We start from the raw sequence: 18,508 nt of genomic DNA, 5'->3' as shown, positions 1-18,508 counted from the left end.
CTAAGCCTCTAAGGCAGCGGTCCCCAACCTTTTTGGCACCCAGGACAGGTTTCATGGAAGACAATTTTTCCATGGATGGGGTGGGGGATGGTTTCAGGATGATTCAAGCGCAATTACGTTTATTGTGCAGTCAAACCTCTCTGCTAATGACAATCTGTATTCGCAGCCGCTCCCCAGCACTAGCATCACCGCCTCGGCTCCACCTCGGATCCTCAGGCGTTAGATTCTCATAAGGAGCCACAACCCAGATCCCTCCAATGTGCAGTTTACAGTGGGGTCCGCGCTCCTGTGAGAATCTAATGCCGTCGCTGATCTGACAGGAGGCGGAGCTCGGTCGGGCGGCGATGCCAGCGACGCAGCTTCGCTCGCCTGCCGCTCACCTCCTGCTGTGCAGCCGGTTCCCGACAGGCCACGGACCAGCGTCGGTCCGCAGCCCGGAGGCTGGGGGCCACAGCTCTGAGGACTCCTCGGCGCTCCCGGACAGCCCCCTCCCTTCCTTAAATGCCACCAACTCCAGGAGGCCTCTCGGCTTCCCACCGGAAAACTAGATTTTGTAAGCAAGGTGGTGCAGGAAAGAGCGCGTCCTTGCATCTCTGAGGCCGTCTTCGGCGCGGGGACCCCTCCCGCCCCAGGCCCCCAGCCTGCGCACACAGCCCCTCTGCGCACAGGCGCGAGCGGCGCCCCTGGGGGTCGTTGCGCCGAGGCCGGGCGGTCGAGGCGGGCAGGTGTGCTGCACCCGCGGAAGGCCGTCCCGTCACCAGGGCGGCAGGCGGGCGCGCCGGGTCCTTTCACAGGGCGGAGCCGTCCCAAGAAGGGGGATTTCCGAGGGCGGGGCGGGGCCGGCCCTGCCGCGCCGCCCCCGACGCCCCCCGCGGACACGCCCCGCCGGCCGGCGCCTTTAAGAGCCTCGGCGCGGCCCTGATTGATAAATCCGCGCGCAGCCTCCGCCCCGCGCCGCGGTGCCGCCGAGCCGAGCCCGCGCCAGCGCCCCGGTCCACGGCCTCGCCCGGTCCACGGCCCCCGCCCGTCCGCGGCCCCCGCGCCGGCCCCATGTCGGCCGCGCCCGCCTACAGCGAAGACAAGGGCGGCTCTGCCGGCCCCGGGGAGCCTGAGTACGGCCACGACCCCGCGAGCGGCGGCATCTTCTCCTCCGACTACAAGCGGTGAGGCCCGGCGGCGCGGGCACCATGGACAGCGCCCGGCCGCGCGGCGCGGCCCCGGGAGGGGGAGGCTGGTGGGGGATGGGCGGGCCGGCCTTCCGGGCCTAGGGCTTTCTCGGGTTCGCGGCGCTGGATTACCCGGTCCCAGCCTTTGTTCGCGCTAAGCGGGTCGGGTCCTGCAAAACGGGGGGCAGGGGTCTGAGTCAGCGGACCTGACTTTGAGCCTGGAGCCTCTCCGGGAAGGCGGGCCCTGGACGGAGATGCAGAACCTCCCAGGCCTGGCCCCTGCTGCCAATTCACTTCCTTCGGTTCTGGTCCCCACCTCCCATCTGGCCCTCCCCACGTTGCCCTGTAATTCAGCCCTACCTTAACTTGCCCCCACCTTTGACTCATTCGTATTTGGTCCTTCATTTGTTTATTCGTAAATTCTGCAACAAGCATTTATTAGAGGCCGACCATGTCAGGTCCCGTGCCAGTCACAGGCTACAACTGTGGACAGGAGACCATCCTTGTCCTTCAGGGACACGCACAGATGAAGCAGCAGCCAGCCACAGTTCCGTGTAGGAGGGGCAGTGGGATGTCGGTGAGGACCTGGTCCCTGGACCAGGGAGAGAGGAGAGTGAGGGGTGTTCCAGCCAGAGGAAAGGGCTTGTAGGAAGGTTGAGAGCCAGGCCACAGGTTTTGTAGTGGAGCCAGAATCATGGCACAGGCCACCAAGTACCAGAAATGAGGATGGGGAGGACTGCTGACGGGTTCTAAACAGGCGACATCATCAGGTTTGTATTTTTAAAGGATCACAGGCTGGATTGTGGGGAAGAGATTGGAGTTGGACTGAATAGAGACAAGTGAGCGGGGTGTTGAAGTTAACAGGCAGGGGGCGTGATGGTGGCTAGATTAGAGGAGGGGCAGAGGGTTTGAGGGCTACTGAGGAGGTGGAAGCCACCCATATGATGGGTAATTGGATGTGGGGAGTGGGGGCAAGAGGGAGCGGCTGAGAGGAGGATGATACTCAGGTTACTGGTTCCTGCAGCCGGATGGATATGGTGCTCTTCAGTGTGATTAGAAATAAGAGTATCACAAGCAAACTTGTGGAAAATAATGTTGAGCCCAGCTTTGGACATGCTGAGATTGTAAACTCTGAAAGGCATTCAAATCTAGTGGATAGCTGTATATTAAGATTTGGATTCCAGAAGAGATCAGGGAATTGTTAACATATATCATATATAAGTTAGTTAAAGCTACAGGAGGAAGTGAAGATAACCCAAGGAGAGGGTATAAAATGAGTTCCAGCAGGGCGCAAGTCAGAATCCTGAGGACACAGCATTAGGGGTGACCGAAGAGCAGGGGGAGAGTGTTTCAATGTACTGAGAAGAAGTGAACCAAAAGGCAAGAAGAAAATAAAATGTGATTTCAAGAAGGAAATAGCATCAAGGCCCATTAAAGTCAAATCAAACAAGGAAAGAAGTTCATGACCATTGTTGGCAAAGAGGAGGTCAGCTCCTTCCCACTCCACTCTCTACTCCCTGCCTGGGGAGACCAGTTCTGGCAAAGCAAGAAGAACAGGCACTAATTATTTTTCCCCCAACATTGTGTTATGCATGATTTTAAACATATAGAAAAATCAAATGAATAGCATTAATGCAATAAATACATGTGTATCATCCACGTAGATCCAACCATCATGGACATCACGCCATATGTGCTTTATCTAACTGTCCAGATGCATTTTTGGCTGAATCATGTAAATTGCAGAGATCATGACCCTTCAGCCCTGAATTCTAAATGGCATCTAAAGCCAGACTGAAGTGAATAAAGGAACAAATGGGAGTAAACAGGTAAAACACAACGAATGGGAATTTTGCTTTTAAGAAGTTTGACTGCAAAGGGGAGAGAGAGAAAGAACTGCTGGAGGAGAACATCGGTTCCAGGAGTTTTATTTAATTGTTATTTGTGTTTGTTGTTAGGATGGGAGAGCCTAGAGCATGTTTAACTGCTCGTGGGAAGGAGCCGGGAGTGGGGGAGACGCTTAAGGGAACACAGGAGGTGCAGGCCCCTCAGTGATAGGTAGGAGGGAGAGCTGGGTGGGAGGACTGGCCCGGGTGCAAAGGGGACCAGCTCTGCCCAGAGGGAGGAGGCAGGAGAGGAGAGTGTAGACGCAGGTGGATCTGAGTCTGGGGCAAGGAGCTACAGGGGATTTCATCTAAAGCCTTTCCTCTGTGAGAAGCAGGTAGTGAAGCTGCAGGAGCAAGGGCAAGGCTGTGTGGGGGGGAACCTGAGGGCCGAAGGGGTTTGAAATATGGGAACTAAAGCGAGCACTGGCAGGGCAGGGGCGCTGGAGGACAGTGGGACACCAGGGCCAAGGATGTGAGTGAGAGCAGGTGGAGGGATGGGCCTGGGGGCCTTGGTGGACCCAGGGGTCCTCCAGTGGGGAGGAAGTAGAGAGAAGAGAAGGCTGATAGAACAAAGTCGAGGATTGGCTCTGGAGGGGCAGGTGAGGATCAAGAGGCTTGGGGGCAGAGTGAGAAGGGGACATGTAAGATTTCCGGGGAGGCCGAGGTCCAGCTGTGGCTGTGGGGCTGGCAATGAAGAGGCATCCCTCCCCTCTCTGTCAACTCCACTGACTGCCTGGTGCCCTGCCCAGAGATTGGGGGTGGGCTTAGTCCACAGTCTGCACCCTTCTGTCCCTCCTGAGGCCTTGTCTCTGAGCAGTGAAGAGGAAACCAGAGCCTCCCTCCCTGCCAGTGTCTGGTTACTGAGTTTCGGGGGCGGGCCGTCTGGTGACAGTGACAAGCAACCCCAGCGTCCTGGCCAGCTCAGCCCCATCCTGGAGCAGGACCTGGTGCCCAATGCAGCGATTCCTGCAGCTCCCGGGGGCTGTGGTGAGGCCAGGGGTCAGAGGGGCCTGCGGGGCTGATCAGGAGGCTGCCAGCCCTGTGCTGGCCCCGGAAGGTGGCTCCCCGCCCTGGTACCAGGCCTTGCAGCCTGAGGAGCTTCGGTGGCTGCAGGCCTCGGAGGAAGACACAACCCCAGAAGCGTCCTTGGAAGGACCTTGCCCAGAGGCCGGCCAGAGCCAGAGCCAGCCACTACGGTACAGAGGGATCCTCAGGGACCCACCCCAGCCAGACATCTAGAAAGGCCAGGCAGGGCAGCTGCACTCCCAGCCCAGACTCCTCCAAGCCCCATCTCCTCAGGTGGAGGACGGGGCTGACATTCAGGGTGCAGGCTGCGGGGGAAGGGTGGTCGGGGGCGTAGTGTGGGCTGAGAGTGCGAGTCGTGGGGGAGATGAGGAGCTTGACTCCCTGGGGGCTCTAAGGGGAGGAGGATACTAAAATTCTTGAGGGTTGAGGTCCCACTTTGACCCGTTCCTGCCCGGGGTCCCTGGCTAGAGTGGGCTCTGGGTGAGCTTTGGGATAGGATAAAACACAGGTGGAGTTTGTCCAGCCTCTCCCTGGCCAGTGTGTGGACAGGGAGGTGTGTATCTGGGGAGGTGAGTGTGACTGGCCCCAGATACCACGCTTGACCACCTGGCTGGCTCCGGCCATCCCCAGGACAGTCCCTCAGGCCAGGCTGGGCCAGGGGTCAGGTCAGGGTGTGTGCCCTGTAAGGAGATCTGACTATGGGAGATGGATGTCTCAGGGCATCAGGGTGCGGCTGTGTCTCTCCTTTTCTCTGCCTCTTGGGAACATAAGCTGCTGGAGTGAGGATGAGGGACCCAGCGTGGGTTCCAGGCGGGTGCGGCCGTCTGTGTCGGTGCACCTCTGCCAGTCAGCCCTGCCTGCGCTGTCTGCTCTACACCCCACGACCCCTCCCCTCTCTCCATCCCCTTCGTCCAAGGGCCTGGAATGTACGCACTGGGTTGGGCATGTGCATTTGACAGGGGCCTGTGGCATTCGTGGGTGTGGTGAGGACACCCGCGTGTGAGGGGGTCAGCCCTGGGGAACACCCAGCGTTAGAGACTGGGCGGGCTCTGGCCATCTCCTGCTGAAGCCCAGGGAAGAGTCACCCCAGGCGACCCCTCAGAAGGAGGTCAGGATCCCCAAGTCTGGATGGATTTGTTCTGGAAGCCTAAATTTATCATCACAAATATCAAAGAGGAGTCCATTAGGCATTTTGGTGAATGAGACTAGAGTGGCCAAGTTTTGTCAAAGTTCTGTGTGTGTTTTAGGTGCGACTGTGCCGTGTGCGACACGTGTGTCTATATGACGGTGTGGGTGAGCGTGGAGAGGTCTCGTGGTGATATATGTCTGTCGGATTTGTGGGTGTGTAGGTGAGGTGTGGGGGTGTATGTGTGGAGGGTGTTTCTGAGGGAGATGTCTATATGTGGGGAGTGTGTGTTTCTCTGGGGGTTGTGGGTGTGTGTCTGCAGATGTGTGTGGGTTTATGTATGGATTGTGTGTCTGTAGGGGACACAGGAGTGTCTGTGGTCCAGGCGGGTGGTGCCAGTGCCTAGGTGTCCGTGGGGTGTGTGCGTGGAGGGGCCTGGGCGTGCAGCGGGGCACGTTTGTATGTTAGGGAAGCTCTGCTGTTCTTCCCAGCCCTTCGCTGCTGCCCAGGCCCAGTCGCATGGTCTGTACCCCTGTCCACTCCCCAGCTGTCCGAGCTCAAGGCAGAGGGCACCTTCCCACCCTCTGAGGAACAGACAGCCTGGTCTGTGTTTGGGAGGGTGACAAGGTAGTTGTCTTCTGGCCTTGGCTTGGCCGTGGGAGAGAAGGTGTCCTCGCCCCAGGCGGGGGAGGTTTAGATTAACAGGACAGAGCCGGATGTCTTCTTCTGCCCCCACCTGACAGCTAAGGGCCTCTGTGTGCAGGAAGGCGTCATCTTTCTACTGTGCTTTCCTTCAAAGTCTCTTTAGGAAAGACAGTTTGTAAACTTCTCGGGACAACTTCTTAGTGCCCCTTCCGTCCTTTCTCACTGAGTCTGCCGGAAACTCACATTTCCGCAGCCTGGTGTGTTATGTCCGCCCTTCTCCTCTCATCGTCTGTCACTCATGTCTCAGCATCAGCAGCTGAGCGTCACATTTGCCTCTTCGTGGCTGTGATCATGCTCTCCCTCTCCTAACGCCACTACCCCCACTTTCTGATTTTCTGTGGTTTCTAAATGTTTCACATCTCTGACTAACTTTCCCACGCTGCTTTTTAATTTCTACCATTGGTGGTACTTCTCAGGGCTGGGTTCTTGCGCTGGGTCAATAGCTGCGGGTTATCAGGGTGTTATCAGAGTGCCATCTGGGAGTGCAGGGCCCCCCGCACAGCTGCTCACCACATTTTGGCATTGTCTTGGCAACATATGAGTGCATCAGTTGTCACACAACTCTATCGGCGTATACAGACGCCTTTTTTTCAACGATTCATTCACATTCGCTGATCACTTCTTGACCACCAATTCCACGTCCTCTGAGTATGGTTAGGCAGGTTGTTCACTGCACAAAGGCACCTGGCCAAGGAATACCAGCCCATGCTCCACTCACTGAATGGGGAGTAACAGCTCAGGGCTGTGTCTACCCGGAGGGGCAAGCAGATGGCAGAGGGGCTTGCAAGAGCCCTGACAGTAAATTCTGGACATGGCCCTTATAAATTTATATCAGTTCTTTATGTGTTTTGAATAGTAAACTTTCATTTACCATATCCTGAATATTTTGCCTTTCGTTGCTATTATGGGCTAAATTGTGTCCCTGCAAAATTACTTTGTTGAAGTCCTAACCCCCAGTACCTCAAAACGTTACCTTGTTTGGAGATCGGGTCTATAATGAGGTGCTTAAGTTGAAATGAGGTCATTACTGTCAGTCCTGATCTGATACGACTGCTTTCCCTATAGGTAGAGGAAACTTGGTCACAGGCACACACCAGGGGAAGCTATGTGAAGACACAGGGAGAAGACTTGTAAGAGATAGGAAAAAACAAAGCGCATTTCTCCTGCTCTCATACACACCGCTCACCAGAGAACTCTTCATCTCTGGTCTCCAAAATGTGTGGGGCTTTCTCCCCACCAAGAACCTGTTCTCCAGCGGACACCATCTAGGCATCCTCTAGTTTAAGTCAGTCTATCTGGAGAAGGTATCGGATCGCACAGGTGAAGGGCTCGTCAAGACCACCAGCCTGTGCCCACTTCAGATGCCAGTTGCAAGTAGTAGGCTGTCACCTCTACTTCTGACCAATCAGCTGTAAATCAGGGGTTCCTATGACCCCTGACTTGAGTTCAACTATGTGAGTGGCTCATAGAACTCAGAAACTTTACTTATGTTTACCCAGTTATTATAAAGGACGATATTATATAAAGAGTATAGATAAACAGCAGGGTGTAAGAGACACATAGGACAAGGCATGTGGGAAGGGGTGCAGAGCTTCCATGCCCTCTCTCGGTGTCCCACTCTCCAGGCACCTCCACAATTCAGCAATCTGGAAGCTCTCCTTTTGGGTTTTTATGGGGGCTTCATTTCATAGGCATCATTGATGACATCATTGGCTGTTGCTGATCCCTGTGGTGAGACCGTAGGGCTCAAAATTCCAACCCTCTAACAACAAAAGATGCTCTGGCCTGGGTGTGGTGGCTCATGCCTGTAATCCCAGCCCCCTGGGAGGCCAAGGCGGGAGGATCACTTGAGACCAGGAGTTCGAGACCAGACAGGGCAATAGCAAGACCTCATCTGTACAAAAAAAAAAAATTAGCTGGGCATGGTGGCACACACCTGTAGCCCTTGCTAGTCGGGAGGCTGAGGCAGGAGGATCGCTTGATCCCAGGAGTTTGAGCTTACAGTGCACTATGATCACACCACTGTATTCCAACCTGGGTGATGGTAAGACCCTGTCTCTAAAAAAAAAAAAAAAAGTGCTCCTGTCACCCAGGATCCAAGGGATTTAGGAGCTGTGTGTCAGGAACAAGGGTCAAAGACTAAATACTAGAACAAAACGTTGTCCTAGTCCCCCTATCTCCAAGGGTTTTAAGGCTTTAGGAACTCTGTCTCAGGAACCAGAGGCAGTGACCAAATATGTATTTTTCTGTAATACCACAAGGCCCATCTACAAGCTGAGGAGAACGGCTTCAGAAGAAACCAACCCTGCCCACACCTTGATCTTAGAGCACTTTATTATGGTGGCTCTAGAAAACTAATACAATTGCCTTATTTTTTTCCTTAAATTTAGTGGGTTTTTTTTTAGTTTTTTATATGCCTAAGTTTTAAAAAATTAAACCTAGCCATCCTGTTACTAATAATTTTATCACTTTAAAAATAAAAATCTCTCCTTCTGTATTTAGAAATACTTTAACTATTAAGCAAGTGTGGGGTTCATTTCGATGTGAAATATATGCACAAATGTTATTTTTTGCTGTGGAACAGTTGTCCCAGGAGCATTTATTTAAAGGAAGAAAGGGTTCTTTTACTAGAACTTTAGTGAGTTGTTTGTTCCTAATGTATCAACTTAGACTTATGGAATTCCCCCCATGACCTCTGACCTTCTATTTTTAACCTGGCATATAGCTGTTATCATTGTCATGTGTTTTGTTTTGTTTTTTTTTTTTTGAGACAGAGTCTGGCTCTGTTGCCCTGGCTAGAGTGCCGTGGCGTCAGCCTAGCTCACAGCAACCTCAAACTCCTGGGCTCAAGCCATCCTCCTGCCTCAGCCTCCCGAGTAGCTGGGACTACAGGCATGCGCCACCATGCCCGGCTAATTTTTTCTATATATTTTTAGTTGTCCAGATAATTTCTTTCTATTTTTAGTAGAGACAGGGTCTCACTCTTGCTCAGGCTGGTCTCGAACTCCTCACCTTGAGCAATCCACCCGACTCGGCCTCCCAGAGAGCTAGGATTACAGGCTTGAGCCACCGCGCCCAGCCAATGTGTTTTGTTTTGAACTCCGATAGGGTGAGTTGTCTGTCATCATTGTCTTCTTTTTCCAAAAATATTCTTTGGAGTTCTTACCTACTGATTTTTTTTTCGGATCAATTTTGCTGTCATTTCACAAAGTTTGACAAAATGCTCCCTTTGAAATTTCAATGGACTGAGATTGCATGAGATCTGTGTATTGGCTTTGGCTTAGGCACCACCCTTATTCCCCTCAGCCAAGTGCAGAAGATCATTTATTCAAATCTTTATTTCCCCTACTAGGGTTTTATAACTTCCTTGAATGACTGTTGAATGGTGAGTGACAGTCGGGTCTTTGTTGCAAGGACAATGTGGAGTCTCTGGGACCTGTCCAGTCCTTGCAGTCAGTTTAGTCAGTGAGGTCAGGACCTGGAAACGCACTCAGTGCAGGGCAAGGGTGTCCTGCTCTTGTTTTGACACCCACGACCTCTCCACTGTCCTTCTCATCCATCTGACTGACGGTGTTTTCCGAGCAGCATCCATACGTACCCACCCCTCACCCTTCCTCTTGTCTCCTGGCCTCTGTCCCTGCCCGAGTTAGTTTCCTACGCTGCTGTAACAAAGTATACAAACGGGGTTGCTCGCACCAGCAGAAATGTATTGTCCCACAGTTCTAGAGGCCAAAAGTCTGAAATCAAAGTGTTGGCAGGGCCATGTGCTCCCTCCTAAACCAGTAGGGGATCCTTCCTTGCCCCTTCCTAGCCTCTGGTGGTTTGCAGCAGTCTTTGGCATTCCCCGGCTTACAGATGCATCTCTCCAGCCCTCTGTCCGCATGTGGCTTTCTCCCTGCCTCTCTCTTCACAGGGCTGTCTTCTAATAAGACATCAGACATATGGGATTAGGGACCCACCCTACTACAGTATGACCTCATTGAATTTAGCTAATTACATCTGCAACAACCCTATTTCCAAACAAGGTCGCATTCTGAGGTACTAGGGATTAGGACTTCAACATATCTTTTCAGGAGGGACAACACATAATACTGGCTGGCCAACACATTTCTCCTACCCTGAGTCCCCTGATCTGCACTTTATCACCTTCCCCCTAGCCCTGGTCCCTCCCCTCTGGTTGGGTCCTGCCTGTGCCTTCCCTGCCCCTGTCCCTTCTTTCTGCCTGGACCTTCCTGATGGGCACCCCACCCCCACCCTCATGCTCTCTGCTGACCTCTTGTGCGCCCACCAGGCATGACGACCTGAAGGAGATGCTGGACACCAACAAGGACTCCCTCAAGCTGGAGGCCATGAAGAGGATCGTGGCGGTGAGAGGGGAGGGGGGCTCCCTCGGGGAGGGGCCTGGGTGTGCAGGGACAGCTGTCCTTGGCTTCTGGTGGACCTGCCCCTGCCTCCTCCTTCCCCTACCTTCACCCCTACCCAGATGATTGCCCGAGGGAAGAATGCGTCAGACCTGTTTCCCGCGGTGGTGAAGAACGTGGCCTGCAAGAACATAGAGGTGAGCACTGCCTGGCGAGAGCTCTCACCCCACCTCTGCCAGGACTAAACTCAAGCCGGGGGGGCGGTGAGGAAGGAAATGCTAAATGATTCAGCCCGTGGGGGCCCAATCTGCTCAGAAATCTCCTTGATTCAGGAGAAGACTGTTTACATGTCTCTGAACTGCATGTGGATCAGGGTAAAGGCCCCGGAGACACTCAGGGCTGCTCTCCCCACTACTGGAAGAATTTGTCCCCAGGGGCCCCCGGCGGTGGGGGCATCAGCCTTTGCCGAGAAACCTTCTGCTGAGAACCTGCTGTCCCCCAGGTGAAGAAGCTCGTGTACGTGTACCTGGTGCGCTATGCCGAGGAGCAGCAAGACCTGGCCCTGCTGTCCATCTCCACCTTCCAACGTGGCCTAAAGGTCAGAGGTCTCAGTTTGCCTCCCAGGGCCTGGGCCGCATTGCAGGAGGGGGCCCAGGGAGAGGCCGTGAGCATGGGAGCAGGCCGTGAAGGCCCCTTCCTGCCTGTCTAAAGTTGGGGGTCAGAGTCAGAGGAGAGGCCAGCCAGACCCTCAGAGAGCAGGAGTCAGACTCAGACGGTCATAAGAGATGCCCCTCCTGCTCTGAGGGGCCGGTGGTGATGACCACCTCAGGTAGGAACCACCTGAGCCCTGACAGTGGAGAGTCTTTAACAGTGGAGAGCTCCTCAGCGCCCACCCCTGTGTGCGCACAGTGTGACTTGTGGCCTGGTAGTGGCCTGAATCCCCCGTGCTATTCTCACCTTTTGTTTTGTCTTGCCCAAGACCTATAGTTGTATTCACATGCGGTAGGTGCATGCTTTTCTGGGAGTCTAATACACCTTGAGGGTAAAGTGAGCAATAGCGATGCCATTCTACTTGCTCTCCATACAGATTTTTCAGCTCCAATTACAGCCATTAACTCCCCTCTTCTTTTCACACTTGTAGTGCAAATTCCTGTGGGAGGGATTCTAACAGGTCCAGCTCATCCTTTCATCTCCAGCAATTCTATAGGTTGCAGGGCAGACCAAGAATTGGCTTCCCCAATCCAGGGCTCACCCCTTGTTCATTCTGCTATGGCCAGGAGGAGGGGCTGACAGAGGCTGCTTCTTTGGGGTAAGGTAGAAAGCACAATCACCTGTGTTAATAGGTACAATTCATTAATTTAGCATATACCTGGGTGTCTCTGTGGCACGCATTGTGCCAGGTTCTTTGTGTAAGTCAAAACCATGGGATTCATGTCAGGCAACTAATCTTTGGTTTGAATCAGGGTTAAATCATTTTATAAAAACTGTTCTGGAATTGCTGTACAGATTTTACATTTACCTACAGTTTCTACAATCTGCTCCTTTTCCCCTTTTAGAAAACCAAAGCTCATGTAGTCCAAGTCAAGGCAGTGATTTCTCTAGAAGAGTGGTCAGCAAACTTTCTGTAAAGTACCAAATAGTGTTTTAGGTTCTGTAGGCCATACAGTCTCAACTATGCAACTACTCAGTTTTGCCCCTTGTGGTGCAAAAGCAGCCATAAACAAAGTGGGCATGGCTGTGTTCCAGTAAAGCTATAAAAAATAGGCAGCAGGCCAGGCACAGTGGCTCATGCCTGTAATCCTAACACTTTGGGAGGCCAAGATGAGAGGATCGCTTGAAGCCAGGACTTCAAGACAAACCTGGGCAACATAGCAAGACCCTGTCTCTACAAAAAATGAAAAAAAAAACTAACTGGATGTGATGGCGCATACCTATAGTTATAGCTACTCAAGAAGCTGAGCCAGAAGGATCGCTTAAGGTCTATGGTTGTTACTGCGCACTGTACTCCAGCCTGGGTGACAAAGCAAGACCCTGTCTTTAAAAAAAAAAAGGCAGCACACAGATTTGGCCTGAGGGCTGCAGTGTGCCAATCTTTGCCCTAGACCATCTCTGACAGGGTGTCTCCAGTGATGGAGACGTCACCCCCTCATAAAGCAACTTGCTGCACCTTAAGACAACTACAACTATTGATATCTGGGTTTTTTTAATGATGACATTGTGTTGAAACTCCATAGCTATAATTTTTTTAAAGTTTATTTCAGATTTACAAAAGGCATAAAGAATAATATAATGAACAACTATATATCCAGCATAAGAAATGAAACATTTATCAAACAGCCAAAGCTTATGTATCTTCCCCTGTTTATCATTTGTATGTATGTATTTATTCTTTTACTACTTATTTACGTATTCCTAAACAATATAAAATACTGTTTTGTAAGTGATATCATACTATATATGTGTTCCTCTACAATTTGTTTTCCTTTTTGCTATTTTTACTGGTTTTTGGCCTCTTCTGCACATTGGAACCAGTCATTTAGATCCAGCCTTCCCCCTTCTTTTTATCAGCCCAGCGTGAGGCCATGTTTACTTTGTTAGCAGACCACTCATGGGGTCAATCTGCTTGAAGCCGATAATCTAGGTCTCCTTATATCCTGTCTTTGTGCAACTGATCCCTTGAATTCCCTATGAAACCGTACTATATTTCATGCTATTGGTTTAACATAGGGTCCAAGCCAGGGTGATTCTGAATCTTAATTTGGTCCCCCCTGACTTTATGTCTTCTTCCAAGATACTGATAAGCTGTTCAGACCAGGGCAACAGATTTCGAGTCCTGAGGCATAGCGTATTTCCAGGTTGACACTGATGTGTTAATAAGCATTCTCTAAGTGCACCATTTTACCAAGTTGTGGATCCACCTAACCGTACAGGCAGCTGGCATTTTCCCATCTTCTTAGGAAGGATCTTATTCAATAGAAAAAAAAAATTAACACCTTTTATGTGCAAAGAGCTGTGAGTGGTAAAGAGATAAAATAGACATGAATTCTGCTCTTAAAATGAATGCATATTAGGTGAAACAAAAGGCCTACCTCAAAAATGGCAATGCAGAAAATGCTGCAAGACTCCCACAAACACCTTGCTGAAATCAAGATACATAGTACTAATATCTACCATCCTAGTCACCCCATCAAAAAGGAAAACAGATTTTTTTTTTGGTAAATTCATGAGAATCTCTAACCATTTCCAAATAAAACATTAACAACAAAAAAAGGAAAACAGGTTTTAGCAGTTGATGTGACAAGATTTGTCTCTAAGAAAATATAGACTCCTCTTTAAATAAGAGCTTCTAACCATATGTTTAAAAACCAATTCCAGAATTTTGCCAGGGATTCCCATCAATCTTAGCTGTAATTGTGTGGATCTTCTGTTTCTCCATTTTAGGAAATCAGAGTAACATCTATCTTTCTTTAGTGTTCTAGCTCCCCTCCCATTGTCCATCATTCTCCAGAATTAATAGTTTTATTATTTAAGAAATACATTTCATAAGGCTATGGATAGTTGATTTTTCTCATTCCTCTAATGGACCTGGACAATGTAGATTGAAAACCTTCTGGAAAAGATCCACCATTCTAGATGTCATTAAAAACATCTGTGGCCAGCCACAGTTGCTCACACCTGTAATCCTATCACTTTGGGAGGCCGAAGTGGAAAGATTGCTTGAGGCCGGGAAGGAGTTCAAGACCAGCCTAAGCAAGAGCAAGACCCTGTCTCTACAAATATAGGAAAATTAGCTGTGCATGGTGGTGCGGGCCTGTAGTCCCAGCTACTCGGGAGGCTTAGGCAGGAGGATTGCTTCAGCCAAGGAGTTTGAGGTTGCAGTGAGCTATGATGATGCCACTACACTCTAGTCTGGGTGACAGAACGAGACCCTGTCTCAAAAAAAAAATTGTGATTCATGGGAGGAGGTCAAAATATCAACATTAACAGGAATTTGGAAGAAGTTGATTTCAACCTTCTAGGATGACTTTGAGGGGTTCAAGACTTCAGTGGAGGAAGTAGCTACAGCTGTGGTGGAAACAGCAAGAGAACTAGAATAGAAGTGGAGCCTGAAGATGTGACCGAATTGCTGCAATCCCTTGATAAAACTTGAACAGATGAGGAATTGCTTCTTCAGGATGAGCAAAGAAAGTGGTTTCTTGAGATGGAATCTACTCCTGGTGAAGATGCTGTGAACATTGTTGAAATAATAACAAAGGATTTGGAATGTCCCATAAACTTAGTTGTTAAAGCATTGGCAAGGTTTAAGTATTGACACCAGTTTCGAAAGATGTTCCACTGTGCGTAAAATGCTGTCAAAGAGTATTGCACGCTACAGAGAAATCTTTTGTGAAAGGAAGAGTCAATCGATGTGGCCAACTTCATTGTTGTCTTATTTTAAGGAAGAGCCGCAGCCACCCCAACCTTCAGCAACCAGCACCCTGATCACTCAGCAGCTGTTAACATAGAGGCCAAGACCCTCCACCAGGAAAAAGATTGTGATTCGCTGAAGGCTCAAATGATTGTTAGCGTTTTTTAGCAATATTCTTAAATTAAGGAACGTACATTTGCTTTTTAGAGATAATGCTATTGCATGCAAAAGACTACAGTATATTGTAAAGATAACTTTTATGTGTACTGGAAAACCAAGAAGTTTGTGTGACTTGCTTAGTTTGATACTTGCTTTATGGCGGTGGTCTGGAACCCAGCCTGCAATATCTCCAAAGTAGGCCTGTAGTTTATAGCTGCTGCTGCTGCTAGTGGGAAGACAGTCCTAAGCCTCATGGTCACAATACATCGTGCCTAATGTTTATAAGGTCTGTACAGGATGTAACAGGAGTTAAGAGGAGGGGCCTACACACTTACTCTGTTAAACACTGTGGAAGAAGAGCAGCTTTTGAGCGATTGCTGGGAGAGAGGAATGCAAGGATGAACTCTTTGGAATGGAGACCATCTTGCATCTGGTGGACTGTCACCTCAGGCATAAACACAGAGACACCCCCCCCCCACCCTGAGGAACAGGAGGTATTGCAGGTGTTTCAGGACCTTTAGGTGTCTGAATGTTTTTCACTCTCTGTGACAGTGAAGCTGCCCATTGCGACACCTATTCAGGTGTCAGATTTCTGCAGCCAGAGCCAAGAGTCAGTGTCCCCCCAGGTAGCCAGCACTGGCACATCATCCAGGCTCAGGTCAGGAGGCAGGGAAGCAAGAGCTGGTGGTAGCTGGGGACAGTGACTTCCAAAGTTGTGGCCTCCCCCATCAGGGCACCTGGTGCCCTCTCATGGCTCTGCCTCCACCTCTGCTCCTAGGACCCCAACCAGCTGATTCGTGCCAGTGCCCTCCGCGTCCTCTCTAGCATCCGCGTGCCCATCATAGTGCCCATCATGATGCTAGCCATCAAGGAAGCCGCCTCGGACATGTCACCCTATGTGCGGAAAACGGCTGCCCATGCCATCCCTAAACTCTACAGGTATGCCCCAATCCCTCGGGGGGCTGGAGCGCGCCCCTGGCCTCTCTCAAGTCTTGCAGGCTGCTCCTCAGAGAGTTTAAGACAGTTTGGGGAACTGACAGATGAAAGGCAACGGAGGTGGGGCTCACACCTCTTCATGAGTGAGGTTGGGGTGCAGGAGGTGAGCATGGCTTGGGCAGACGCTGGGAAGGCTGGCGGGGGTCAACTTCCCCTCCCCAATTCCCCCTCAGTTTGGACTCTGACCAGAAGGACCAGCTGATAGAAGTCATTGAGAAGCTTCTGGCGGACAAGACCACGGTGCGTGTATATGGGCACACCGGGATGGGTGGTGACAGACAGTGGCCCTTCTGTCCTTCACGGTCACCCTCTCTTGGCTTTGTCCGTTCCCCAGCTGGTGGCGGGCAGTGTGGTGATGGCCTTCGAGGAGGTTTGCCCAGAGCGCATCGACCTGATACACAAAAACTACCGGAAACTGTGCAACCTGCTCATCGACGTGGAGGAGTGGGGCCAGGTGGTCATCATCAGCATGCTCACGCGCTACGCCCGCACGCAGTTCCTGAGCCCCACCCAGAACGTAAGTGGGCCCCGTCCCGGGGAGGAGCGGCGCCCGGGGCGGCGCCCACGCCCGTCCGTCTCTTCCAGGAATCCCTGCTGGAGGAGAACCCGGAGAAAGCCTTCTACGGTTCGGAGGAGGACGAGGCCAAGGGTGCGGGGTCGGAGGAGGCGGCGGCCTCGACCCTGCCCGCCCGGAAGCCCTACGTCATGGACCCCGACCACCGGCTGCTGCTGCGCAACACGAAGCCGCTGCTGCAGAGCCGCAGCGCAGCCGTGGTCATGGCGGTGGCGCAGCTGTACTTCCACCTGGCGCCCAAGGCGGAGGTGGGCGTCATCGCCAAGGCGCTGGTGCGCCTGCTGCGCAGCCACAGGTGGGCGCCGCCCTGGTCCCGCCCCCGGCCCCGCCCCGGGCTGCTCTGGCCCCGCCCCTGCCTCGCCCCCGGCCCCACCACCCTCCTCACCATAAGCCTACCCGCCTCCCTCGGGTCCTCTCCTCCCAACTGCTCGGTCCGCCCCTTTTCCCCTCACCCGTTGCCCCTGCCCCAACCGAGGGGTCCGGGGACTTCTGACCGGTCCTCTCCGCAGTGAGGTGCAGTATGTCGTGCTGCAGAATGTGGCCACCATGTCCATCAAGCGCCGGGTGAGCATGCGACCACGCCTGTCCCCGCTGCCCGGGCCGGCCTTGCGGGCTGTGGGGCGCTGTTAGGGCGGTTCCCGGGCGGAGGAAAGGCGAGATGGGAGAACCCCTGGCTGAGCGGAGCATGGGAAGGGGAGACCCCAAATACAGGCGGGAGCAGGGCCTGGATCCTGAAGGGCCGCTGAGGGGGTGCCCAGTGAATAAAGAGCCAGTCAGATCTGAGATGAGGAGGGAAGACTTGAGTGGAGGACAGTGGTGAGGTGGGAAGGATCCTGGGCCCCGGGCCAGCAGAGGAGGGTGGCTGTGGAGGACAGGCAGGCCTGGGGCTGCGGTGGAGCTGCCTGGCTCTGCCTCTCGTGCAGGGTATGTTTGAGCCCTACCTGAAGAGCTTCTACATCAGGTCCACCGACCCCACCCAGATCAAGATCCTAAAGGTGAGTGATGGACGGAGGTGCATGCAGCGCTTCCACACCTCCCTACCGCGCACACCCCCTCAAACAACGCCCAGACGCCCTCTTGGTGCCTCTTTCTGGGGCAAAGCCCATGGCTGCCCCAGCTGGAGCTGTGTGTTCAGGGAGCTGGGCCAATGAGAGTGGGGGGCAGGTAACTGCTCTTTGCCTGGTATCTGGAATACACCTGCCACTCTTCACATATGAAGTAACCCGACTTTCGTAATAACTCCAGGAAGCGTACATGATCTCCACTGTATGAAAATGCAGACTCGGGAAAGCGAGGTAACTACCCCAAGGTCACACAACTCTGCTGACTCCAAGGTTCATGCTTCTCCCTCTGCAGCTTTCTTTTTCCCACCCACAGTGTTACGGCTTCCTCACACCTGCCCCTGCCGGCTTTCGTGCAAATACGCAGACAGGAAGAGTGGTAGGAGCCCATGCTTCCACTGCACTCCTGCGCTGCCCCCTCGTTGCTGAGTGATTCCTTCAGCAACAGTTAATCCTCCCAACCCTTCTGAATATCCATTGTGTATCAGCCATGTTGCTGCACCTAAACCAGAGATCCCCAACCTTTTTGGCACCAGGGACCGGTTTCATGGAAGACAATTTTTCCACGGACTGGGGGTGGGGTGGAGGGGTGCGGAGCTCAGTTGGTGACGTACGGCCTGTTTCCTAACAGGTCAGGGACCGGTACCAGGCCATGGCCTAGGAGTTGGGGACTGCAGATCTAGAGGTACAAGATGGAGTAAACTAATCAGGGACCTGTTCTTGTGGAACTTACAATCTGGTTACAAGGAACAGGAGACATTAAGCGGCTCATCACAAGATAAATGTAAAAATCTGTTCATAAAATTTGGTAAGAAAGAAGCTGGACTGGTAGCTCATGCGTTTAATCCCAGCTACTTGGGAGGCTGAGGTGGGACAATCGCTTGAGACCAGCCTGGGCAACACAGTGAGACCCTGTCTCTACAAAATTTTAAAAACAAAATGTGGTAAGAAAGAGTGCAGAGCACTGTTAGAACATAAAAAAGGGAGACCTCACGTAGTCTGCTGTTATGGAAGTTTGCCTTGACGATATGAGGCTTGAG

At 52.2% G+C, this 18,508-nt stretch overlaps 1 protein-coding gene across 3 annotated transcripts in view; it reads left to right on the top strand.

The window, feature by feature from the left end:
* Positions 1–900: 900 nt before the first annotated feature.
* The window catches only part of AP3B2 (adaptor-related protein complex 3, beta 2 subunit), a 33,184-nt gene continuing 15,576 nt past the window's right edge, over positions 901–18,508 (top strand). For 2 of the 3 annotated variants that reach the window (XM_012656525.1, XM_012656524.1), the window contains exons 1-10: positions 901–1,163; positions 10,201–10,276; positions 10,393–10,467; positions 10,773–10,868; positions 15,616–15,776; positions 16,007–16,073; positions 16,168–16,350; positions 16,419–16,702; positions 16,917–16,971; positions 17,331–17,402. In XM_012656525.1, coding sequence (XP_012511979.1) covers positions 1,051–1,163; positions 10,201–10,276; positions 10,393–10,467; positions 10,773–10,868; positions 15,616–15,776; positions 16,007–16,073; positions 16,168–16,350; positions 16,419–16,702; positions 16,917–16,971; positions 17,331–17,402 — 1,182 coding nt within the window. In that variant the 5' untranslated portion in view covers positions 901–1,050. The remainder of the gene's footprint in view (positions 1,164–10,200; positions 10,277–10,392; positions 10,468–10,772; positions 10,869–15,615; positions 15,777–16,006; positions 16,074–16,167; positions 16,351–16,418; positions 16,703–16,916; positions 16,972–17,330; positions 17,403–18,508) is intronic. The other variant, XM_012656526.1, reaches the window with a different exon arrangement.

The sequence above is a fragment of the Propithecus coquereli genome, unplaced genomic scaffold (genome assembly GCF_000956105.1).
Source record: "Propithecus coquereli isolate 6110/MARCELLA unplaced genomic scaffold, Pcoq_1.0 Scaffold507, whole genome shotgun sequence".
Taxonomy (NCBI): domain Eukaryota; kingdom Metazoa; phylum Chordata; class Mammalia; order Primates; family Indriidae; genus Propithecus; species Propithecus coquereli.
This window is presented reverse-complemented; position numbering and strand designations above follow the sequence as displayed.